General features: G+C 52.3%; 1 protein-coding gene across 4 annotated transcripts in view; it reads left to right on the forward strand.

Moving 5' to 3' along the window:
- The window catches only part of TMCO4 (transmembrane and coiled-coil domains 4), a 95,572-nt gene that overhangs the window by 41,904 nt on the left and 28,553 nt on the right, over positions 1 to 25,115 (forward strand). For 3 of the 4 annotated variants that reach the window (XM_022552115.2, XM_022552116.2, XM_089899774.1), the window contains 6 exons: positions 1,856 to 1,953; positions 2,195 to 2,338; positions 3,112 to 3,231; positions 7,404 to 7,568; positions 8,439 to 8,575; positions 10,267 to 10,351. In XM_022552115.2, coding sequence (XP_022407823.2) covers positions 1,856 to 1,953; positions 2,195 to 2,338; positions 3,112 to 3,231; positions 7,404 to 7,568; positions 8,439 to 8,575; positions 10,267 to 10,351 — 749 coding nt within the window. The remainder of the gene's footprint in view (positions 1 to 1,855; positions 1,954 to 2,194; positions 2,339 to 3,111; positions 3,232 to 7,403; positions 7,569 to 8,438; positions 8,576 to 10,266; positions 10,352 to 25,115) is intronic. The other variant, XM_022552117.2, reaches the window with a different exon arrangement.

Below are 25,115 nucleotides of genomic sequence, written 5' to 3' on the forward strand. Positions count from 1 at the left end.
TCTATTGGGAGTGTTGCTGGTCTCGGGGCAGAGCAAAAGGAGACTTACCAGGCGCTGCACTGGCTCATAAAGATTTTGCCAGAAGTGACTCATATCCTTTCCAGCTGCTGGCTAAAGCAGATCATGGAACCACTCAGCTCAACAGGGCAGAGATGTGTAATTGTTCCATAGGGAGGACCAGTGCAGGAGGGATAACTGAACACCTGGAGGATTGTCATGCACCACCACAGCAGAGGGAGGATTCAAGCCTAGTTTACAGGATTTGAAACCTGACACCAGAACCCATGCCCTTCATCGCCATCCTGCCTTCCACTTTGCTAAATGCACGTGGTTCGGCCTCTTCCCGCACATCCGAGGGCGTGAATTTCAGTCATGAGAAACCAGCACCTGTGATCATGGAGAATTGGTTTCCGCTCAGTAGTGAAGCAACCGAGAAGTGCTGTGCTGTACCCCCAGGAGGTGCTTAGGGGAAAGTTGGTTGAGGTGAGCGGGCAGACAACCAAAAAGCATAGCGGGTCTCCGAAAGCCCATCTCAAATCCAACTTCTTTTCACTGACCGGAGGATGAACTGTTTCTTGCTATCATGTATGGTTCAGGAGGCAAGAGATGCGAAGGAAACGGCTCCGGTTGAGTACTGCGTTGTTCTGCTCTCCGACACACAGAAGTTCCAGCCTGCTGTCCATTCTCCATAAAAGTTTGTTGATCAAAGGGATGAAGAAGGAATTAATTTAAGCTTTACAAACCAACAGCCTTATGAAGGAGATGTTATCATCCCCATTTTTACAAAAGGGAGAACTGAGTTTTCAGGGAGATGGAGTTTCATGGCAACAGCCACTGTCTCGGTCCCCGCTCGCAGGGCCAACTGTCAAGCTCTGCGCTTGACAGACATTGTTTTTGCTGATCCCCACTGCCACTCAGGAGGACGGTACTCTTATCCGTGACCTCGTCTGTGATATGGAGACAATAATAAAACTGCTTCTAGGATAAGATAAACCATTCGAAGTGCAAAGCACAGTGGCAGGCATGTTGGAAGTCCTCTATAAACATTAACCCTTCTTTTATCATCATCGTTGTCGGCCATCGCTCTGTAAGTTGAGTTGTTGTCCAAACTCCAAGTTCAGTTCAGAGTTCCCACTGGTAGTGACCGCACTGCCCCACCCTTGTCTCCCATCCTTCTCCTTATTGCCCCAGAGCACCGGGGACCAGATGTTGGACAGGAAAGTTGGGTTTAGTGACTCTCCTGGGCCATTCTCAGGATTCACCTGACCCCAGTTTACTCCATATGCTTCCCTTTTGCTACATTTTGTCACTTTCAAATTTCAAGTCTGAAGGGTTCTAGCTATTGCCCCAAGGCCAAGGTCTCCAGTACAGACATTTCTCTAACCCCTCTTTGAAAAGATAAATCTGAAGGAAATTGGTTCCCAAATTCCTTCCAGAGGGAGGTGGGCTCAGATGGCGGAGTGGGGGAAGGGGAAGGAAGGAGTGAGGTGATGATGTCTGTGACTCTATCTGGTACTCATTCTGGGTCCATCTGTATAAAGATAGTTTTGTGCTTCTTTTGCCACTATTATTATTATTTTTTTGTCTTTTCATTATTCAAATTGCAACCCTGTTAGGATGGATCCGTTGGGTAAGTAGCACATCCCACGTACTGGGATTCCCCAGCTGGGTTTTAGAATGTTTTCAGCTTTTTAAAACCATAGATGGGTCCAAGGTAACCTTGGTACCTCGCTCTGCATGACAGAGCACCCAGCACTGATCCCAGTTTGGGGCTTGGTGAGGCGGGGAGGTGTCAAGGGATCCCAGACACAGCCAGTCCCAGAGAGCAACCTCTCCCCCCACCCCCCCACCCCAGAACGGCCGAGGCATCCCGGAAGAAGAAAGAAAACCGGAGGAAGTGGAAGCGCTATCTCCTGATAGGCCTGGCGACGCTGGGAGGCGGGACAGTGATCGGTAAGATGAGATGGTGGCACTGGCCCGGGCAGCACGGAGTGAGGGATGATGCCAGGCTGGGAGCAAGAGTGGGGAGTGCGGGGGGATCAGCTGGGAGCCCACCCCGCCTCGCATGCGCGTAGTAGATGTGCTCACTAGTATTGTCCGTGAGAGGCAGGGGGAGGGAGGCCGGCGGAGGAAGAGCGCAGCAGGCCCCGTCCGCACTCCCACCTCTACCCACCACGGGCCGCTTTCCTTGCAGGCGTGACCGGGGGTCTGGCTGCCCCTCTTGTTGCTGCCGGAGCCGCAACAATCATTGGCAGTGCCGGGGCAGCGGCTCTGGGCTCAGCGGCCGGCATAGCTGTCATGACCTCGCTGTTCGGTGCAGCTGGAGCTGGCCTGACAGGTAAGGTTCCAAAGGAGTGGTGGCCCAGATTCTCACCAGTGAGGGCTCCCTGGGAGACGGAGGAAGAGGACATGGCTTTTCTCACTCTGAGTCCTAGCACTGCCAGAACTTATAGCGAGCTTCCCAGAGAACTGGGTGGATGGCTTGGCATGGCTCGGGAGAAGGCTGAGTTTGAGAAACTGCACCTGGTGTAGACTTCTTAGAAAGGGTCTGATTGGACCTGCTTGTCACCATCTAAGAAGTTTCCAGGCAGGCTGCCTCAGAGACGGTTGAGCTTCTTCTTGTAAGAGGACACATGGCTACGCCTCATTTACCAGCATCCCGTGGGGGAGTGTTTCCAAATCATATGTGTCAGTAGCTCCCCAGTCACACAGAGTTTCCTGTTAAGTGGCATGTTGCTTCCCACATTGAGAATCTTGGTCAGCTCAAACCACTTTCACTGAGAGGAGTGTGTTACACTCCTGAAGTTCGTGGGCGGGAAAAAGATGTAGTACCCATTGAATCAGGCCAGAGCGGTGGTTATGAGCTTGGGCTCTGAGTTTCAACCCCAGCTCTGCCAGTTGGGGGCTAGCCAGCCTTTGGAAACCTGTTACCTTCATCTGTAGTCAGGACGGTAATGGCACCGACCTTAATGAGTTCAAAAACGAGAGGTTTGTCAAGGGACAGGGCACACGGTTGGCAGTCACTGTGAGTGTGTGAGTACACAGAGCCACTCTAACATTCCCCAGGGTCCCCAGTGACCCCCATTCTCACTTTTGTATCTGGGTCTTTAGGATACAAGATGAAGAAGCGTGTCGGGGCCATTGAAGAGTTCATGTTTCTGCCTCTGACAGAAGGCAGGCAGCTACACATCACCATCGCCATCACGGGATGGCTGGCATCTGGCAAATACCGTGAGGACCAGGGGCAGAAAAGGATGCAGAAGCGGGTGGATGTTGGCTGAGCTGGGTCTGTTGCTGTGGGCCAGACCCTGGCCTAGGCTCTTGCCTGTGTATGTCTTTAGGGGGTGGGTAGGGGGGACCTGTTCTTCAGAGGAGGAAACTGAGACTCGGAGAGGTGAGATGACTTTATCCCACATCTGTCTTCCCATCCACCCATCCATCCAACTATGCATCCATCTATCCATCTACCATTATCCATCCATCCATCCATCCATTCACCCATGCATCCACCTATCTATCCATCCATCCATCCGTCCATTCACCCATGCATCCACCTATCTATCCATCCATTCACCCATTTAACCACCCACCTACCCACCCATCAACCCATCCTTTCCACAGAGTTTATAGAGCATGTGCCAGACACTGAGCCAGGTCCTAGGAATTCAGTGGTGAGCAGCACAGTCATGGCCTCTGCTCCCATGGAACATATGGTCCAAGGCAGAAGACAGATCATTGAGCAAGTAATTACAGGGAAGCTTTATGGAAGGCACGATAGGGGAAGCACAGAGAGCTTCTGAGGAGTGAGGGAAAAGTTATTGGAGGAAGTGGCATTTAGGCTAAGGACTGGCTGGGAAGTAGCCAGAGAAGGAAGGAGAAAGAAGTGAATACCAAGCAAAAGGGCAGCATGTAGAAAGGCCTAGTGGTGCAAGAGAAGCACAGGATGGCTTGAGCAAGGAGCTAGAAGACAGGAGTGTGGGTGACGCCGGATCACACAGGAGCATGTGAGCTGTGGCGAGGAGTTTGAGTTTATCCTCAGGGCAAGTGGAAAATAGCAAAGGAGTTTCAACACACAGGTGAGAAATCAGTACATCTTGGCTGTGTGACCTCAAGCAATTTACTTCACCTCTCTGTGCCTTGGCTGCTTCATTTGTAAAGTAGAGCAAATTATCCTTGCCTTTCAGGGCACTTACAAAGATTAAATTAAACGAGGTAACGTGTGGAAAGCACCTGGTTTTTAGTGACATTCCACAAACGTTATTTCCCTTTACTGCTCTAATTTGAACGTGTGTGTTTTGGGGGGATTCTAACCAGGGTGGCACTGAGGAATAAGGTCATGGTCCACTTACTGTTGGCTCACTTTTGCAAGTGCCCAGTGTGAGGCTCAGCAAGCAGGTCGTCAATCAGAGAGAGAACAGGGTGGGCCGGGGAGTCTGGAGCGTCCTGACCAAATACACAAGCTCAGAGCCTCCTGGGTTCCCAAATTGCTGGGATCCGAGGGCAGAAGCCACAGCTTTTCTAAACAGCACAGGAGGAAGCAGGTGAGAAAATGCCCAGGCTCTGTTGAGAGGCATTACTGGGCGCCAGAGTCTTATTGGTATGTGCGCACCAGGGCCAGTCCCCAAACAGGGGACTCTCGAACAGTGACTGAGCACCTAGCACCATGAGTCAGGCATTTCACCCACACACTAGGAGCTTGATGTACGTTACCTCGAGTGACCCTCACATCCATGCTCTGAGGTGAGGGCTGTTCTTATCCTGATCGGGACGAAGAGGAAACCTAGAGGGAGCACATGGCAGACAGGTGGCACATGCAGGATTCGAACCCAGGTCTCCTGACCCAGAGTTCACGGGTTTCTCTTCATTTGTTTCATGATACCATCCATGCTACAGAAAGACTGAGACAGGAAGGAAGGAGCAAGAGTCTAAGTGAAGGAATTTGCAGTTCTGACCAGTGTGGAAAGCAAAGCCCTTATGGTTGTTTTACCCACCCCCTTGCTGGGCTGGCCCCAGGGCAAAATCAAGTTCATTTGCGGTGGGGGCCGGGGGAGGGGGGGCGGGGGGGCCATTATCTTGCAATATGCTCCCTAGGCAGAGGCGGTGGTTACAAGAAATGTAACCAAGGTAGATGAATGAAGTTCAGGAGGGAAATGAGTCACCTTGTCCTGCCTCCTTGATGGCCAGGAAAGAAGTCTCGTGTCATCACAGGCTTGCTTCTGTGTGTGATGGGAATATATGGGCTTTCTTGGGCCCGCCCCTTTATTAAATAGGATTGTTTGTAATCATGATTATGGCTTTGTAGCTCACCACTAAGCCAGGCATTTTTGCATGCATTGGCTCACTTAGTCCCTCACTTCAAGCCACGGATGTGGGCATCATTATCACCCCCCTTTTACAGATGAGGAAACCGAGGCTGATAAGGGCTGCCCAGGGTCGCCTCGCTAGTCAGGAACTGGGGCACGACTCACCCCCATTCTGTCTGGCTCCATAGCCCATGTTCTTGGCCACAGGGTGATAGAATGCAGTACTGCACTTTACAGTTTACATAATGCTTTTCGTGCAGCCTCTCACGTGATCCCCACAACACCTGTGAGTCAGATGCCATCATTCCATTTTAACAGGTGTAGAAACTGAGGCTCAGAAGGGCAGCGTGCCTTGCTTGTGAGTCTTGCAACCATAAAGCTGCCGAGCTGGGTCCAGAGCCCACCACACACACACACATACACACACACACACACACAAACACAATATCTGTGCCCACATCCTGTCTCGGGCTGGCCGTCTCCTCCTCCATAACTAGAGACAGTTAATCCCTGAGCTGCTGCAGACCTGTGACAGACTCTCTGCAGAGCGGGGAGCAGCCCCTCAGTGGTCTGCATGTCAGCAGAGCACCCTCGGGTAGGGACGAGGCCTTCGGGTCGGGCAGGTCGAGGCATGTGGCTGAGCCAGAACCCGAAGCCTCTGGGAAGCTGGCTCCACTGTTCATTCATTCATCCTGTTTTCATGAGGCTTTGGGAATCGAGTGCTTGGCAGACAGACTGCAGGACAGACGTGCACTAAACAGATGACACAGAAATAAATGGATAATTGCAGACTGTGACGAGAACTCAGGACGCAAAAGTGCAAGGTGCATTAGATCCCCCTTGTCCCCGGGGATAAGGCGAGTGAGCTGGAAGCTCAGAGACAAGTAAGTGTGGAAGGTCACTCGGACCATGGGCAGAAATGCACGGGGCCCCTCGATGCTCCCACGGCCCAGAAATGAGTGACTACATGATGTTTGCATGGCCCTCTCGCTCCCCAGGCTGAGAGCACTTTATCTGGATGGCTCAGTCTCCTCAGCTATAAAATGAGGCTAATTGTGGGGCCCCATTTCAGAGGCTGTGTTGAGGTAAATCAGAGAGTGCACGGGAAATCCCTCAGCACAGAGCTGCCCAGCACTTAGTACTTGCTCACTAAACGTTTCCTACGATGATGGTGTCTGTATCCTCAGGGTCAAGCGCCTGGCCTGGCATAGTCTAGGTGCTCAGTTAAGGTTTGTGGTATGAATGAATGAATGAACGAGTGAACGAACAAGATCAAAAGCATGTGTTTCTGGAGGGTAACCTGATGCATGATGAGGCTGTGAAGGAGGCAGGGGCCAGGTCACAGGGGGCCTGAGAGTCCTGCTGGAGAGGTGACAACATCCTCAAGGCAGAGGAAGGACTAGGAGGGAGGGAGAGAGGGAGGCAGACAGTCATGGTTTTACTTTCCTGCCTGACGTTGGTCACGTGGTCAGTACTGTCGTCATCCTCGCATTTCCAGTCCCTAAGTGAGAAAATTGAGGCTCGGAAAAATCGGGTGAGCCAGCAAGCTCATGGCAGAGCTGGGCTCAAACCCCTCTGCTCCAGATTTGCAGACTATTTCCCAGGCAGTGTTTGTTGACTGAGATGCAGCCGGTTCAGGGAGCAAGCTGCTCGTGGCCCCGTGTGTTCCTCTTGTGTGCTCTTAGCCTCCTCGATGCCGGAATTGCTGCAGAGTGAGAGAAAATAACACTTTACACACACAGTAGTTGGAGTACTTAGTTCTTATAACCTACTCTATGAAAGGAGGTAAATACTAGTCTCCCGACTTGACAGCTAGGCAAAGTGAGGCTTAGCGCGGGATAGCGACCCAGGGTGCCCGCTGTCGCCCAACTGCTGATGAATGCAGGAGCTGGGTCTCGAACCCCAGTCTGCTGTCTCACAGCGCGGCCCTGTGCTCTGTCTGGGAGCGCGTCTGCTCTGCTGTCAGCTGCCGTTCAGTGGCGGGGGTGGGCCTCTTGTCTCCCCGCAAGGGTGAGTGGGCCCCTGTCGCCGACTGTCTGGGAAAGGGTGAGAGGCCTCCTCTGTCACAGGAGAGACCCCACCTACCTGTGCTCTCCCCAGGCACCTTCAGCGCCCCATGGGCTGCCCTGGCCCACAGCCGTGAGCAGTACTGTCTGGCTTGGGAGGCCACGTACCTGATGGAGCTTGGCAACGCCCTGGAGACCATTCTCAGTGGTCTTGCCAACATGGTGGCCCAGGAGGCCCTAAAATACACAGTGTTGTCTGGTAAGCCTCCCCTCACCCCCACCAGCAGCATTCCCACCACTCCCAAGCCACACTGGCTCTGTACCTTTGCATGCCTGAGGCCCCCAGTGAGCCAGGCACAGTGCTGGTCTCCAAGAACACAGAGAGGCAAAGTTTATGGTCCTTATAGGGAGGAGACAGAGAAACAGCCCATCACATTATCACATAGTGTGTCAGTTAGCAATTGCTGCATAACAAACAACCCCATAACCCAGTGACTTAAAATAACAACCGTTTATCACAGTAGCTCAGAAGTGTTGAGGCTTCATTTGGCTGACCTTTGCTGGGCCTGCTTATGCATCTGTGGGTCAGCTGACTGTCCACTGATCTAGGCCAGCCTTGCCTGGGGCAACCAGGGCAACTCGGCTCTGCTCCATTTGTCTCTCCTCCCCGTCCTGGGATCGCAGGCTATCCCACACCCACAACAGAAGTGCAGTAGAGGCACAAGTCCATTTCAAGCCTCGCATCCAGTAACATCTCATTGGCCAAAGCAAGTCACATGATTGAGCCTGGAGTGGATGAGCAGGGCAGGAGCAGGGGGCATTGCAGAGTTATGAGGCCAAGTGGGAGGATACAGGGTGGAGTGACAAATTGGGGCCATCTCTGGAATCTCACACATGGCAGATACTTAAACATAAGGGATCTAGGCCATGTATCAGAAATGCGTGAGCTTCAGTTTTCTTCTGTACCACTTAGCAGTTTGACCACACATGGAAAACTTACAGATTCCAGGTTAGAGACTCTGGATGTATTCACTCAGGCATCCATTAGCCAGCCAATCACTTCCCTAGAAGGACCCCCCTCTCCGCCCCTGCCACCACGGCCTTCATCACCGATATCCCTCCTCCCCAGGCCTTGTGGCTGCCCTGACCTGGCCAGCCTCACTCCTCAGTGTTGCCAATGTCATCGACAACCCCTGGGGTGTGTGTCTCCACCGATCAGCAGAGGTTGGCAAGCACCTGGCCCACATTCTGCTCTCCCGGCAGCAGGTACCTGGGAATAGCTGGGGTGGGGAGCGGGGGGAGCGGGCAGGGGGCGAGGAAGCAGGGAAGCATGGGGGCTGACTTGTGCACAGACGTCGTACCTGAGACAAGCCCATGTGGGGGTAGCCCAGTGGCTTTGGGGGGGTGGGGGGTGGTCGTCATTGCTCCTCCAGTTCAAGTCATAAAAGCACCCTAGGGGGACTTCCCTGGCGGTCCAGTGGTTAAGACTCCATGCTTCCACTGCAGGGGCCACGGGTTCGATCCCTGGTCAGGGAACTAAGGTCCCACAAGCAGCGCAGCGTGGCCAAAAAGATAAAAAGTGTCCTAGGATGGACCAGTAAGAATTACAGACCGTGCATCTCTAGCAAGCAATCAGGTGAAAGCTAACAGGCCTCTGCAGGTGTGGACAAGGCCAGCTCTTCCTTTCCCGAAGTATAGAGCCACCCTCCGAGCAGATCTCCAGTGGCCCAAATACCACGTAAAACAGTTAGGGTTCCATCCACATTCCAGACAGTCCGAGGCAGGAAAGTAGAAGTGAAGGGCCTTTCACATCCTTTGGCCGAGACTCAGCCCTGCAGCTATCCCTGGCTACAGGGCAGTTGGAGAAACTTCATTTTTGGCTGGGTAGCTGTGGGCCCAGAAAAACTCAGGAGTTCTGTTACCAAGGACAGAGGGAGAATGGGTATAGGGTGATGACTGGTAGCCTTTGCCACAGAGTTCCTGCAGAATTGGAATACTGTTTAATGGAGGGTCTTCCATGGCAGTAGATGGAGGTGGGGGGGAGGGTGGGGGGAGGGTGGGCACATATACCGGCCCAAAAGCAAGGGAAAGGAATGGAGTACTGAGACCAGCTGGACCTTTGGAACCATCTGCCCTCTCCCTCCACGTAGAAGTTGTACCCAAATACCTCTCATGACTTTCTTTTTCAAGTTGCTTTTCCTACAAGTTCTTTTTTTTTTTTTTTTTTTTTTGTGGTAAGCGGGCGTCTCACTGTCGTGGCCTCTCCCATTGCGGAGCACAGGCTCCGGACACGCAGGCTCAGCGGCCATGGCTCATGGGCCTAGCCGCTCCGCGGCATGTGGAATCTTCCCGGACCAGGGCACGAACCCGTGTCCCCTGCATCGGCAGGCGGACTCTCAACCACTGCACCACCAGGGAAGCCCCTCCTACAAGTTCTTGAGTCAGAAAATTCCTCTTCGCATCTAACTTACAACCTCCTCTTACAGCATAAGGCCAATATTTCATCTCCCCACTTTCTATCTAGGAACAGAACAGTTGTGTCCCCCCCCATGTGACTCTTTGCCTTTTTCCCCCATCACACCCGGGGTACCTCCTGCCTCCTCTCTCGGCTCCAGAAGGGCCCCGCTTCACTGCAGTCATTTGCCACAGGTAGATGGGGAAGGAGCGACGGCCACTGGGTAGTGGTTTGAGATAAAACCAGGGAATTAACCCAGCCAGATGCTGCCTGTCAACCTGGGAAGAAGCCGGTTCCTGAGCAGGTGCCCTCCTGCATAAATGAGGACCCAGACTCTCCTGATGGAGACATCAGAGCCTGGGGCCGGGAATAGCACAGGCGGGATTCATTAAGCGGGAGGCAGGTGCTGGGAAGTGTGCAAGGGCCACCATCATCGGGGCTGATGTTTTTCTAGAACTGGCTGTGCACCATGCCCCCAACACCTGTGTCCTTTCTCCCCCAGGGCCAGCGGCCTGTCACCTTGATTGGCTTCAGCCTGGGAGCCAGAGTCATCTACTTCTGTCTGCAAGAGATGGCTCAGGAGAAAGGTAAGGCTGGCCCATTGTCACAGGTGAAAACACTTCCAGAGTCCATCCCCCAGGCCAGAGGTTCTGCACTAGAGGTCACGAGTCTTGTGACCATGTTCCCAGATCTTAGAGTTTAAAACAGCTTGAAAAAGAAAAAACAGTCATTTGGAAAATTGTTTATTTATTCCGTACGTAAATTAGAGTGGGCGTGAGACAGTCTTATAAAAACGGCCTTTGCGTTCTGATGCGGGTTCTTGAGTGGGAGGGGAGTGGAAGAGTCCGAAATTGGGGTGTTGGCAGGGCCGCGCTCCCTCTGAAGGCTCTAGCGGAGAGCCGCGCCTCTTCCAGCTTCTGGTGGTGGCCGGCAGTCCTAGGCTTGCAGACGCCACATTCCATCCTGCCTCGTCTTCACATCACCTTCTCCTTTGTGTCATCTCTTCTCACCTAAGGACAGTGTCAGTGGCTTTAGGGCCCGCTCAAATCCAGGATGACCTCATCTCAGGATCCCTCCCTAATTACATTTGTGTGATTTAATTACATCTGCAAAGACGCCTTTTCCAACACCTGTTACCAAGGACAGAGGGAGAATGGGTGTAGGGTGATGACTGGTAGCCTTTGCCACAGAGTTCCTGCAGAAGTGGAATACTGTTTAATGAAGGGTCTTTTCCAAGTAAGGTCTCACTCACAGGTTCTAAATGGACACATCTTTTGAGGGGGCCACCATTCAACCCACTACAGACACCTTTGGGAGTGTGTCATGCCATCCGAACACATACTTTCAGTGTTGATGCAACGGAAAGCTTGAGGGCCCCTACCCTGGTCTCGGGTCGGTGAGGCCTCCAGGACTGAAGGCCGGTTTGGGGCAGATCTGTCACCAGGGGCTGCCATAGCAAGGGGTTAGGGGGGTGAGGTGCAGAGCTCAGGGCACTTGGGGTGGTCTACCGTGCGTGGGACCCGGGCTAACCTCTCTCCTGGTGTAGCACAGCAGCAGCAGAGAGAATTCCTTCTCTGGATGGGGGGAAGTAGCAAAGAATTTTCAGCAGTCTTTAACGCACATTTTGCTGGTCCAAGCAAGTGACAGCCAAGCCCTAGGCCAGTGGGGTGGGCAGTCCCCGCTGCCCCTTACGCTCCTTCTGTCCACAGCGGAGGACGAGGGGAGCAGATGTTTGCCAAATGGTGATCCAGACTCTGACTTGGGGATAAAGGAGGGCATGGGCTTTGCAGGCAGCCGAGACCTGGGTCTGAGTCCTACCTCTGCTCACCTGGGGAGCCTGGGTTGGGTAAGGACTCAGCCTCCCTGGACGTCGGTCTCTCCATTTGCAACAGGAGGTGCTTGTCACCTCTGGGCAGTGTCAAAGGCCAGAGAGCATGGAGGTCAGGCAGCCGGCCCAGTGCTGGGTCCTGGTCAACACATCCTGTAGCGGCTTTTAGGCTGAAGTATCTCTGCTGGTGTTGGGGGTAGCTGCACTCGCCCCCTGCGCTCTAAAGCTGTTGCCGCCAGGGAGGCCCCTGGAAAGTTGTCACGCTCTGCGCTGTCATCGTTTTGCTCCTTTCCTGGTCATCCTTCCCCCAGTCCACGCAGCAGACCCATCTGCCAGGCTCCTTATCACCTGGATGACGTGGTCTGGGGGACAAAGGCGTGTCTTTGGCTCCAGTTAGCATAAATTACATGTTAACTTCAGATCATTAATACAAGCCAAGTCTCCAATTCCCCTCCTGAACGAGTTAATTACCATTGATCATTTGGACACGGCCATTGGAATTGAGGTCGCCCTTCAGCTGCCTCCAGCAAGTGAGGCCGGAAACTGATGGGAGGGAGATGTTCCTGCCCTCCGCCTTTGGCGGGGTGGTTCTCAAAGCAGCTTCCTTCCCGCCTCTTTCCTGGCCACTGCTCCCTCCCCTGGCTCTTCATAGCCCACCACTGAGAACTGGGGCTTTGGTATCAGGTAGACCTGGATCTGGGTCCCAGCTTCATCACTGACGAGCTGTGGCACCTTGGGCAAGTCACTTAACCTCTCTGAGCCTCAGCTTCCTCATCTGAACGTGGGACTTAGTACACTTACCTCGAAGGCTCTTCAACAGATTAAAACGAGACGATGAATGTGAAAGCACCTGCTGCAATTTGGGTTCACTCAGTAAACGCTTCTTCCTCTAATCTGAGGACGTACTGTGCACGGGGAACTATGGCGAGTGTCGTGTAGATGGAGACGCTTGTCATCTTGTGTCTACTTTCTGGCGCACACGTTAGATGGTGAATTCCAGGTAGGCGGGATCTGCCTGTGCCCCACCATCTCTCTGGCACATGGCACATTCTGAGAGCTCGGGAAGGTGGGTGGACTTGACTTTGGGCTGACAGGCTCAAGAGCCCGGTGCAGACTCCCCACGTGCCGGGCCGTGCACTATGCAGGATCTCGGTCTCCCGGCAACCCCCTGGGAGGTTGTTACTCTCCCTGCTTCTGGGATGAGAAACTGAATGAGGCTGCGAGGGAAAGCCAGGCGGATCCTAAGAGCCAGAGCCGGGATTCGACGCCAGCGTGTCTGGCTCCAGGGCCCTCGCTGGTAACAACTGTGCTATACTTTGCGGAGGACCCAGACCTTGAACGTGGGTGGGGCTCCTCCAGGGGATCTAGAGGGAGGGGAATTCCAGAGAGTCCGGCCAGCAGGGAAGAGGAAGGGCTCTCAGAGTGTCTGAAAACGTTGAGTCTAGTTTTTCTGCAGCCTGTGAGAGGGGACCAAGGTGGAATGTGGGAAATGGTTAGGACAGGAGCCTGGCACAGGTCTCGAATGCCGGGTTAAAGTGCTGGAACCAACTGGTTAGACGCTTGGCCTCTGAATTGTGGGACGAATGAACAGCTGAGCATAGTCCTGCAGAGGGAGGCACTGGGGGCAGGGGGTGGTCAGTGCTGGGCAGCTTGTGGTTGACCCCCCTCCCCCCGTGCACACATTCTCTTTCGCGCGCACACGCACACACACGCACACGCACACACACACACACACACACACACACACACACGGCAGCAACTCAGCCGACCCCAAGGCCCTCTCCTGAATGGATGGGAAGCTTCCCAAATAACAAGAATTGGGTAGGAATCTGAATAGAAGCCCAGCGGCCAAAAGCGCAGCTGGTTTTCTCCCCATCCGGTCACCTTCCGAAGGAGGAACGCACGGCCAGAAGACTCTGAACAAGAGTCTGTATTCTTGATCAGCCTGATAGTTTCCCCTACTTAATAACATCCCATCCCACCCTGTGTCTGGACGGGAGGTAATAAAGGACCCTGGTAACCCTTTGCCTTGACCTTGGTCAAGAACCCTCCAAGAAGCGGTCTGCCCCTCAGCTGGCTGAGGCTTATTCCAGATGTACACAGAAGCTGCTCTCACGAGGGGGGAGCTGGGGCCCGCTTTCTCTCTGGGGCAGAAGAAGGCTCCCCGTGCCATGGGGCACAGGCACACTGTCTAACCCTGCCTGCCCTGCCGGCCTTCTCAGCTCCTCCGGGTGGACGGCAAGCCCCTGATGCCAGGCCTCAGAGCCGTTTATTTCCCCAGTTTCCCTCTTCCTTTCCGGAGATTATGTAAGGTAACTCCTGGTGGCTTATAGAAATGGGAAGTTGGAAACAAAACACACCCACGTGCAGAGGGGAACTGAGGGGTCCTGAACCCGGAGAGCTGGGCACTTGTGCGTGGCCTCCCTGACGGCCCCCTGGGGGGCCTGGGCCCAAGGCCACCGAGACCACGAAGTAAAATGAATAAAAACATGGACGTACACACACTAATAAAAAGAGGCTCACATTCCTGCGTGTTGAGCGTGGCCCTCCTCTTCCTGTGTTCTCTTTCTCTGTCATCCCCTGTGTCCTCTTGCCAGCCATCCAGGGAGCCTCTGGCTTTCAGGGCTTTACCACTTACCACCCGGTCCCCACCCACCAACAGACGGGGGACCAGACACAGCTGGAAGGATGGCACAGATGCAGGCCTTTGCGTCATTAGGTGACGGGGCCACACAGCTCTTCCCCACCGAGAAGATCCCAGCTCAGGTGCTGCAAATATGTGGGCTGTGGAGCCAGGGCACCTGGTTTGAATCCCACACGCACTGCTAGGTTCACCTACCCGCTCTGAACTCCAGGTGACTCGTGTGAAACACAGGGAATGATGATAGTATTGCCATCAAGGTTGTAAGGATTAAAGGCAATAGTGCATATAAATGTTGGCATATAAGAGCCTGGTAATTCTTACTGAGCATTTATATTATGCTAAAATCTGTCTTAAGCTTTATAAAAGGGAGCTGGCTTGGAACTTCCTGGCGGTCCAGTGGTTAGGACTCCACGCTTTCACTGCCGAGCACCTGGGTTTGATCCCTGGTTGAGAACTAAGATCCCACAAGCCATGCACGGCACGGCCAGAAAAAAAAAGGGCGGGGAGCTGGCACCTAGGACTAGAGCACCACACACACATAGGTGACCTTGACCCTGGACCTTGTTGAGGGAAAAGCAGCCTCCCACCAGAGTGGGGGCCCACAGTTTAGGTTCCTTTCTGTTCCTACACCCGCCTTGCCCCCTCTTCCTAGACAACCCCCTCCCAAGTCCTGGCCTTGTGTTACTGATGGTGCACCTTCAAGTCTCCAGCTGGCTGTCTGTGGTTGTGAATGAATTATTCACCCTTTGCCCGGAGCTGCTGTTTCACGTCTAATTCATTCCAGCTCAGCTGTCTGGTCTCAGGCAGCCCTTCTTGTTTAACACCCAATTAATCAGCACACCAAGGAGACCCTCTCCTAATTGCAGGAAAGCTGTCATTATCTGAGTTAGGGGAATGTAAAAGAGGAATTACTCCAATGCAGTTGAATCCACTAATTGTTTTCTGGGTTCCCTTGAGACCAAGTAATGAAATGTAGCAATAAATCCTAGAGTCACACAGAGTACAGAATCCTTCAGCTAGCCTACCCCCACCCCCTGCCCCCTCCTAGCTGCAGCCCATCCTTTTTTCCCCTCCCCCAAGAAAAGCTGCCTGTAGCATTAACTATCTCACAGCTTCATTTCCTTTTTGGGCCATGTTGCAAACAGCAGGGGGTTACTGCTTAGGGGATATGCAACCATTCACAAGGTGTCCCTCACCTGGGCCTGCCCCTCCCTCAAGTTCAGTGTGGGCAGCTTCCTTACAAATGGGTGTCTAGACTACAAGCCCCCTGAGGGCAGAGATTGTGTCTGACCCACCTCTGTGCCTCCTGTACCTGGGATAAAGCCAACAGAGAGTGGTCTGTAAGTGAATTTTCTAACATTTCTAACAATTATAAACATTCACATTGTATCAGTCAGGATAGGTGAGGTTATGTTGCAGTAACAAACATCCCCCAAATCTTGGCAGTGTAACACAGCAAAGGTTCATTTCTCACTTGTGCCATCTGTCCACTGTGGGTGGGCAGGGGGTTCTGATCTTTATAGTCACTCAGAGATCCAGGCCAATGGAGCCTCCTTCAGTAGGAGACAGAGATTGTGGTGAGTTACACACTGGCTCTTGAAACGCTTTCACCTGGAAGTAACACATCACTTTCACTCATGTTTCATTGGCCAGAGCAAGGCACGTGGACATGTCTAACATCCATGAAGGGCCAGTGAATGTATTCCCACCATGTGCTCCAGCCAGAACACCTTACTTGGATTCTGGCCCCTGTAATTAATTCTCAGCTGAAGCCTCAGGTTCTTTATCTACAAACTAGGGACTTTTCTGTCTTCCTCCACCTTCCCTCACCGCTTGCAGGATAGACGTGCACCTTGATGGAAAGCCACAGTGTGGCAGAGGATGCTTGGGTGAGAGCCCCAGCAATTGATGGTACCCAGGAGCCCAGGAGCTCGGCCAAGGGGCCCACACACAGACAGAAGCAGCAAAGATCCCCCAGCACGTTACCCACCGGAGGACCAGAGCTGGTTCCAGTCTGGCTGGGAGCAGGCTCCAGGCGGACAAAGCCCTGAGCTGTGTTGATGGTGATTGGCTCCAGACCGTGCCCAGGGCCCAGAGAATCAAGGGAGATGACCTGGTGAAAATGCCTTGAAAAGGTAGAGCTGCCCACAAATGGGAATGACTGTCATAGCGATAGTGTAGCAACGGATGCCGCTTACGAAGGCCCAGCTCTCTGGCTGGTTCTTGCTCACGGATTTATGTACATTCTTGTCAACCCTCACAACAACCCCGTAAGATAAGTAATCCTGCCCCGTTTTTCAGATGAGAACTGTGAGATTTAGAGAAAGGTGGAGCAGCTTGCCCTAGAGCTAAGATTCTGACACCTTTCCCTGGCTCCAGAGCTCCTATTCACATTGTTGTTTTGAGCCCTTCTGGCTGGATGTCTTCACTCAAAGCAGTGTCTCAGATCAGACCTTCCCAGCGGAGAGCTAGTCACAATCAGATTCACTCCATTAACGCACGTTCATAAAGCACCTACTGCGTGCCAGGCAACATGCTGCGCTTTGGGGAGATGACAACAAACTAGCCGGTGCAGCCCCCGTCCTCTTGGAGCTGACAGTCCAGTCTGTTAAATAATCTGCCCTCCCTGAGACATGAGTTGGGGTCTTGCAGAATGGCTGTGGGGGTGGGCAGTGATGGATGTCAGTCATCTGAAAAGCACTTGGCATGTAGTAGGTGCTCAGTAAAGGGAGCCTTACTGTACTTGCATACCAAGTTCTAGGGTAGCCGACTGGTTGGGGCTGACACCCTTAATGTGAACCTCCTGCCCTTGGGTGGAGACATCTGTCTCTACCACTTAAAGCCCGTAAGTACTTGGCTTACGAAATAGAGTCACAAGAAGCCAGCCCCCCCAGGACACAGTCAGCTGCTCAGCAAGGCTTCCAGACCTGCTGTGCCCCTCCCACAGCCCAGGTAGGTGGTTTGGGTTTGCAGGGGTACCTCGGGGGCTGGACGCATCTGCCAAGCTTCCTCCATCAGTTAATCGGATTCTCAGAGCAGTCTTGCCACATACTCAGACGTGGGTGGTGGGAAGGACTGACTCCCAGTGGGAATCCCTTGCCTTCTGGATGAGTATTTGAATGCTTCGTGTGGCTGAGGAATCTTCTCCGTGCAGAAATAGACCCAGGTTCAACGGGAGTTTCCTGAGACCCCGCCTACCTGCTTCCACGATTGGTTCATTCTAGTCATCGTCATCATCTCAACAGCTGACGATTATTGGGCACTTACTATGTACCAGGCACAGCTAAGCACTTTGCATGCCTTATTTTATTTAGTCCTCCCAATAATCCTGTGAGGTGTTAATTAGCCCCATTTTACAGATGAGGAAACTGAGGCTTGCTTACAGAGGGGAAGTAATTAGCTCATGCTTACAGGATTAATAATGATGAAACTGGAATTTGAGTCCACAATGGCTGAGCCATGCCTCTTTCATGACATGTTCTCTAATTCTTACGGTAACCCAAGGTCAGGATAATTATCTCCATTTTACAGCTAAGGCTCAGTGCGAAGCAAAGCAATGTGCCCAAGTGGGTCCATTTGGTTTTTTTGGTTGCAGGTCCTGAGAGTTCCATCAACTGCCCTTCCTTCAGCCACACCCAGAGCTCTTCTCTCCCCAAGAATGAAAAAAGGGGGTTCAGGGTGACTCCTGTCTGCTAAGGTCCAGGCATCCCTTGCCTTTACACATGTTCTCGTGCCCTTACACTTGTTCTCGCTATCCAGAACGCTCTCCCCTCCCCTGACCCCAGGCATGGAGCCAGTTCAGACACATCCTTCAAAATGTGGCTCACAAGTTCCCTCCTCCATACTCCGTGTGGAAGGAAGACTCAGACTCGGGAGCATTTAGGAAAGAAAAGTAGTTTTTGCAAAAAGGTGTAAACTAATTAGACTTTGGAAGGTCTGGTTTGCCAAATTACACACACGCACGCACACACGCACGCACACACGCACACAGCAGGTTCTTAAAGGAAAACACACCTCACAATCACCAGGGTTGCCAAGTTTTCATCAGTTTGTTCTTGGTGGAAAAGCAGGCATTTCTCCTAACGTTATTCTTTCTCATGAAGCCACAGGGACACCCAGAATCTTGAGACATCAGCGTTCCAAACACTGGGGACAGGATTCTCATTGGGGAGTCAGCAACTTATGCGAAATGCTCCTTCATTTGGGAACTCGCACCGGACAAGGTGCCCCTGTTATTCTTGCTTTATCTCAGAGGGTCAAGTGTGGGTTTGGTTTTGGTGTCGGTCGCCACAGATGGGATGCCTGTGCTGATGCCTGACGGTGACGGTTTCGTTAACTCTGATCCTCACAACATCCTCGTGGGGCAGGCATTTGATTCATCACATTTTACAGAGAGTCTCAGACAAGGACACTGAGACTCAGAGAGTCTAAGGGATTTGCCCAAAGTCTGAGCTGGGAGGTGGCAGAGCTGGAAGGTGGCAGAGCTGGGATTTGCGCCCAGCGCCCGGCCCCTAAATCTGGGTCATTCTTCTTCGTGCAGCCACCTCCCCGCGCCCTCCCTCACCCTTACTCAGCTGTCTGTCTCCGCACTCACTCACACCTCTGGGTCAGGCATTGTCTGTTGTACTCACCTCTGTATCACCAGCTCCTGGCCTAGGCTTGACACAAACAAGGAACCCAGTACATGTCAGTAGTTGATGCATTAACGAGGGATGTGAAACCCATGAAGTTTGCCGTGAGCGCTGCCTGCAGAGAACGGTGCTGAGGCCTTTGGGTGATGAAGGGCTCAAGCTGCCTCATCACAGTGGACCCCACCAACTCCGAGACCCCGGCCAGCTGATCGGTGTGTCGCCCAAGCCTCCTAGTGACCCAGGGCCGCTCCACTCTCCAACTTCCCGGCAGGCATAATCAGCCAGCATGTTCACGGCCCGTGTAGGACTCCTGCCCACCCAGAACCAAGACAAAACGTGCACCTGCCAAACGTGATACTTTGGGGCAGGAAATGAACATAGCCAGAATTCCCAGAGAGGAACAGTCCACTTCCGACAATGGTCCATCTGCCCGCCGACAGGATGAATTTGCTTTGGGAGTGACTGATCCTCTGACCAAGAGTATTTTTGGCCCCAGCAGGTGGCAAGAGTGGTGGGCAGTGCCTGATGCCAAGAACAGCCACAGTCCCAGTACTCACCAAGAGACTCTGGGCCCCAGATCAGTGGATTGTTCACCTTCCTATGTATTTACTTTCAAAGTTCTCAAAAATTGAGTAGTTGGAAAGAGAGCTCCGTTCAGACTGACTAGTGGTAGCTGAGCCAGGAAATGGCCACGTGAACCGAGAAGTCAGTTCAGCTTCAGCTATCTATGCATCGATTCTCCCCCTCATCCCCAAAAGATGTGAAGGGAATTAATAGGCGACATTACATGTTGTCTCTGGCTGGTGGCCCTGTCCATGCAGTTGGCGAGACATCATGAGACAAGCCAGCTCGCCTGTGCCTGTTCTCACTCATCCGGTGAAAGCCTGCGGGGCCTGCTGCTGCACTCTGGGCACCGGAGCCCATTCATTACATCGGTCCCGGTTTCCCCGTCCCTGCTCCATCTGTAAGCTGACTCCATTCGATTACTTCTCCTTGTGTCTTCAGGATGCAAGGGACTGTGACCTGAGTTCAGATCCAGCCCCTGCTAGCTACTGTCTAGGTGCCCTTAGGCAAATCACTTCACCTCTGAGCTTCAGGTTGATGAGTCAAGTGGGACCCTGAGGCCTTTGGGGCTTGCTCTGGACTTAATAACTACTGTTTATTGAACATACTATGTACCAGGCACTCTGCTAAGTGCTTTGCATATTTTCCGTTCTTTAATGTACAAACACCCCTAAGATGCAGGTATGGATATTCCTTTTGCTAATGAAGAGGTTGAGTGCAGGGACTATGTCCGTTTCCTTCGCCCCTGCCGTCCCCAGCACCGGGTATGGGATTTGGCACAGAGAAGAGGTATAAAAATGTACGTATGTAGGGCCTGGGACCCAACTTGAGCCAGTCTGATGGCACAGCTGGCCTTGCGGTATGGTAGATGTGACCACACAGTGTTTGACGTGTGGCCAACCCTCAGTAAATTAGAGTCCCTTTCTCCCGCTCTCCATCAGTTTATCCAGATGGATTTTCCAGGGCTGTGGCTCTCACTGCCTCTGAGCTCACTAAAAGACAGTAACATCTTCAGTCTGGCAGCTCCTGGGAGGGAAGGGAGCAAAATGTGGGATTCATTTGCTGCTTTTTTTTTTTTTTTTTGGCTGCTCTGTGGGGTTTGCGGGATACTAGCTCCCCGACCAGGGATCAAACCCGGGCCCCTGGCAGTGAGAGTGCCAAGTTCTAACCGCTGGACTGCCAGGGAACTCCCTCATTTGCTGCTTTAATCTAAACTAACGGGGTCTTTCCGACAGGCCTGTAGCTGCAGACCATGCCAACCCCCTTTGAAAGGCATCTGCATCCTCTTGGTGATGCAGATATCCTTGACCTTAGCAGTCACACCTGCTGAAATGCATTTGCTCACACATGGAACCTGGGTCGTCTCAGCTGTGTAAAGGCGAGGATTCAGGAGCTTGCTCCGGCCTCTCGGGGGCCCGGCCTCGCTGCTCCACCATAAACCCTCAGGGCTCAGCCATCGGTTGACCCATGTCACCCTCCTCCCGCAGGTTGGCCGTCGACCCCCGTGCCTACTAGATAAATCCACTCAGCTTCCAGGGGCCCCAGGTCTGAGCTGGAAGAGCCTCCAGAAATGGCTTTGTTTAACATCTTCATCTTACAGGCAAGGAAAAGGAGACCGGGAAAACACATGGTCTAAAGGCAGTGATGACCGGTGTTTGTGTTGGGAGTTTGATGTTGTTATGATAGAGGAACCCAGACATGCCCAGATCCTAGCCCTGGAAAAGATCCTGTCTCCCCACAGGATTCCCAAGAGTGATGAGCATGTAGACTCTAGCTAAATGTGGCCAGGGTACCTACCACAGACCACCACCTAGGCTGGCACCAGAAACCCCTGGGGAAGAACTTGGCTGAAGCTGTGCTGGGTCACACCGCAGGCTCAGCCCCCAAAAGCTCCACACCTGATCCAGGGACCTACCTCATCCTGGCCGGCGGCAGCATGGAGGAAGGGAGTCAAAGGAGAGAGGGGGACAAAGTGGGCACCATCCCCAGCAAACGGGATGGAGACGGGGCCACAGAGAGAATATGTGGGCCTGGTCCTCCTCGAGGGACTCAGCTTGGAGAGGCAGCAGAGCTGCAGTCTGACTTCCCGATGTACAGTGACCTGCCCACAAGTATATCAGTGTCCTTGCACTTGACCAGTCAGACCAGCACCCCCTCTTCCCTGGGGGGCAGTAGTGGGAGGCCTGGGAAGAAGGTGGGCAAAGATGTGCTGGTATAAAAGGAGGAGGGGTTGTGAATTTCACTGCTCCTGCAGCTGAGACCAGACAGAGCCCAGGTCCTTCCCTCCAAGGCCAGAGCCTGTGCTCTCCGTCCAGCCATCTCAGGACCATCAGCATGCTCTGGACCTGTTGTGCAGAAGCTCCCCTGGGCTTCTTTATTCCAAGACCTGTCTGCCTAGCCTGCCTTTCCTACCACCTGTCTAGCCATCTATAGACACACTTCTTACTCCTAACTCAAATGTATACGGGGCGTGAGGAGTGGGTTAACCCCTCATTAGGAAAGTCATAGAAAAGTCTGCTAATAATTACCCAGAAAGCCACAATTCCCCACACCACGGGTGTCAAAAAGGCCTGGTTCAAATCTCAGTTCCACCATTTATGAGCTCTATGACCCTGTGCAAATTATATAAGTTCATCAAGCCTCCCTCATAGTAAAAATAGATCTAATGACACCCACCCATCAAGATACTTAGCGGCTTCCTTGGTGGCACAGTGGTTGGCAATCTGCCTGCTAATGCAGGGGACACGGGTTCGAGCCCTGGTCTGGGAGGATCCCACATGCCGCGGAGCAACTAGGCCCGTGAGCCACAACTACTGAGCCTGCGCGTCTGGAGCCTGCGCTCCGCAATAAGAGAGGCCGCAATAGTGAGAGGCCCGCGCACCGCGATGAAGAGCGGTACTGTAAGGACAGACAAAATAGCACGTGTAAGGCACCTAACACAGGGCCTGGCTCACGGTAAATGCTTGGTAATTGGCTAAGATGGTTGCACAGCAGGTGGTTTGCAGTCTTGAAAGCATTAGAACACTGTAAAGGGCACTTAGCACTCAGTGTAATCACAGTTTGATGATCCAGAGACACTTCAAGAACATCACATTGGGGTCAGTCACTAGGATGGGCCTCGGTTCATCCTTTTATCCCACGGACATCAGAAGTTATGGAGTCTTAGACTCAGGGTTCCAGCGGACATTTGGAATCATCTGATTCAGACCCCTACACGTACAGGATCCCCTTAACATCGTCCATCAGAGGTCTCTACTAGTGCCTGCTTACTTGCTTCCAGTGACAGGAAGCTTAGACTCTGCCCAGGGTAGTTAGGAACTTAAGAACAGATTGATTTAACCTGAGAGTCAGTGGCTTGTGGGCTGTGCACCATCAGGCCCTGCTCAGAGAGTCTGTTAAGGTGGCTCGTGTTCAGCTATTTCCAGGGAGGCCTCTGGCACCGCAACAGAGCCCCGAGTTCTTCAGTGCCTGCGCGGCCAGCATGTCCTCAGATCTGCTGTTGGCTTTTCAGAAACATGTTTTTATCCATTTTGAACTCAGAGCTGACCAGAGTCCCATTAAGTTCACAAAGACAGTGTTGAGAACTGAATGCTGATTTATTTCAGTCCACCATAATTGTCACTTTCAAGCAGATGGAGCAGATGTCTGTGTTCACTGTCCGAGCTCCTGGGGAAACAGATTATCTGCCAAAGCTTCTCTCCACAGGGAGAGGAAGGGAATTCTTTTCCTGGCCATGGTGAGCCCTGATGACCCATAAACAGGTCCCTTGCATGAGTCCCAATTGACAGTAACTGAAGAATCCAGACCCTCTGCAGTGAAGGAGCATCCCTCTGGGGCTTTGAGGATTCCAGGAGGCGAAGAAATCATAAGTCTCCTTAATTTACATATTACTGAAGCATCTCAGTTCACAGCATTCTGTAATGGAAACTGTTGGGGTTTGTTTCCTTGTATCTAAGATATCCGTGACCATCGAGCCTGCTTAGCCAATATCACCAAAACGGTTGTCTTTTAGAAAATTGCCAGGCCTGTTTTGCAGGACAGAAGATTAGAACATTCCTGCCTGTGGGTGGTATGTTCCCTATACTTTGTGTTTTAATGACAGGGTCTGAGTTTGGGGGCCTCCATCCCTGCCACCCCAGCACAGATGTCCCTGTGTGAAATCTGACCTTTCAGGTCTCTACTATGTTCCCCTTTATTCTTTGTGTCTTCCATCTTTGGTTCACTCATTTACTCAGACATCCATTTATTTATTTATGCAAAGCGCATCTCCTGGATTTGCAGAACTTCTCAGGAAATACGGATAAATATAAAACATCAGGACCAAAAAAACACAGATGTGAACAGGAGGCATGAGCCAGTTGGGAAGCCCAAATACAGCAGAGTGGACCCTGCAGCCAGGCCTGGACTTGAATCCCAGCTCCGCCACTTACTAGCTGAGCACATGTACCCAGTCACTGTGCCTCAGTCTCCTTGCCTGTGAAATGGGTCTAGTAATACCTTCTTCAGAGCTTGATTGAAAAGATTAAGTGGGATAATATATGTAATGCATTTAGCAGAATGGCTGGCAAGTAGTAGGCATTCAGTAACCACATCTTTGTCCCTGGTACTGTCATTGCATATTCTGTTGTTATTACCCAGTTGCTATAACTGAGCTGTGACTTTAGCTACTCATTTCCTAGCAATCAAAGCAAAAGCAGAAAGCACTGACTGCATGTTTCTCACTTCTGTGAGGGGATGTGGAGATGCCAGCTCCAGGGGTAACAAGACCTTCCATTTCAACCTGACTCACTCTGTCTGAGTGTTGCACCCTCTCCTTTTAGGAGCTAAGTGCCCAGGTTCAGGCTTAATTAGCCTGAAACAGCTCTGCCTTTGGCTAGCTAGAAAGGTTACAAACCCGGAACCATGAGGATGACGCCATGGCTGGGAATGACCTTTCCAAGGTGCTGCCTAATTGTCAGGAGGGTGGTAGCAGGGGCGTCTGCAGAAACTCAGACAGGAGATAATGATGTCTTCAGCTTTGAGCACCTGGGTACTTGGAAGAATGTTAAATAGGCAACAAGTCCCAAGTTGGAGTCTTATTTGGGGGATTTTACATTTTGTAATTTAGCAATTGCTGGAGATTGAGGCTTCAGGGGACTGTTGCCGAACCTGGCTCACAGCTTAGAGAGCAAGGTTTTTATTCTTCCTGCCACATTTCTCTGCAGAAGTTTGATGGAGAACAGCTGCTCATCTTCAAAATGAGAAGCCATCGTTCCAAGATGGGGAGGGGGGAAGGGAGCTGATGTTTATTGAACACCTACTGTGTGCCAGGTAGGAACAGAATCCACCTTGATCTTCTTCCCAGTCACCTTGAGAGGTGTGAGCAATACTACACCTGGATGCAGGTGTTCCATTTTCCATTTTTACGAATGAGGAATCAGATGCCCAGGGAGGTTTTGTGACTTGTCCAAAGGCACACAGCCAGTAATGAGCAAATCTGGGATTCTAACCCAGATGCGTCTGACTCTAAACCACTTCCTATTGACCCTTCTTTTCTGCTGCCTCTTATGATAAGCTTGCTACCCTCAAATTGCCTGTAATCTAGGTAAGAGAATGGAATCCAGCCTTAAAAAAAGGTAGATTAACAGTACCACATGCTTCACTGCAAGGGCCTAGACATTGAGCAGTTCAGAAGAGGGAGCCTT

The sequence above is a fragment of the Delphinapterus leucas genome, chromosome 1 (assembly GCF_059928025.1).
Source record: "Delphinapterus leucas isolate spDelLeu-1000000601 "Yukka" chromosome 1, BTC_Dleu_Yukka2, whole genome shotgun sequence".
Lineage (NCBI taxonomy): Eukaryota > Metazoa > Chordata > Mammalia > Artiodactyla > Monodontidae > Delphinapterus > Delphinapterus leucas.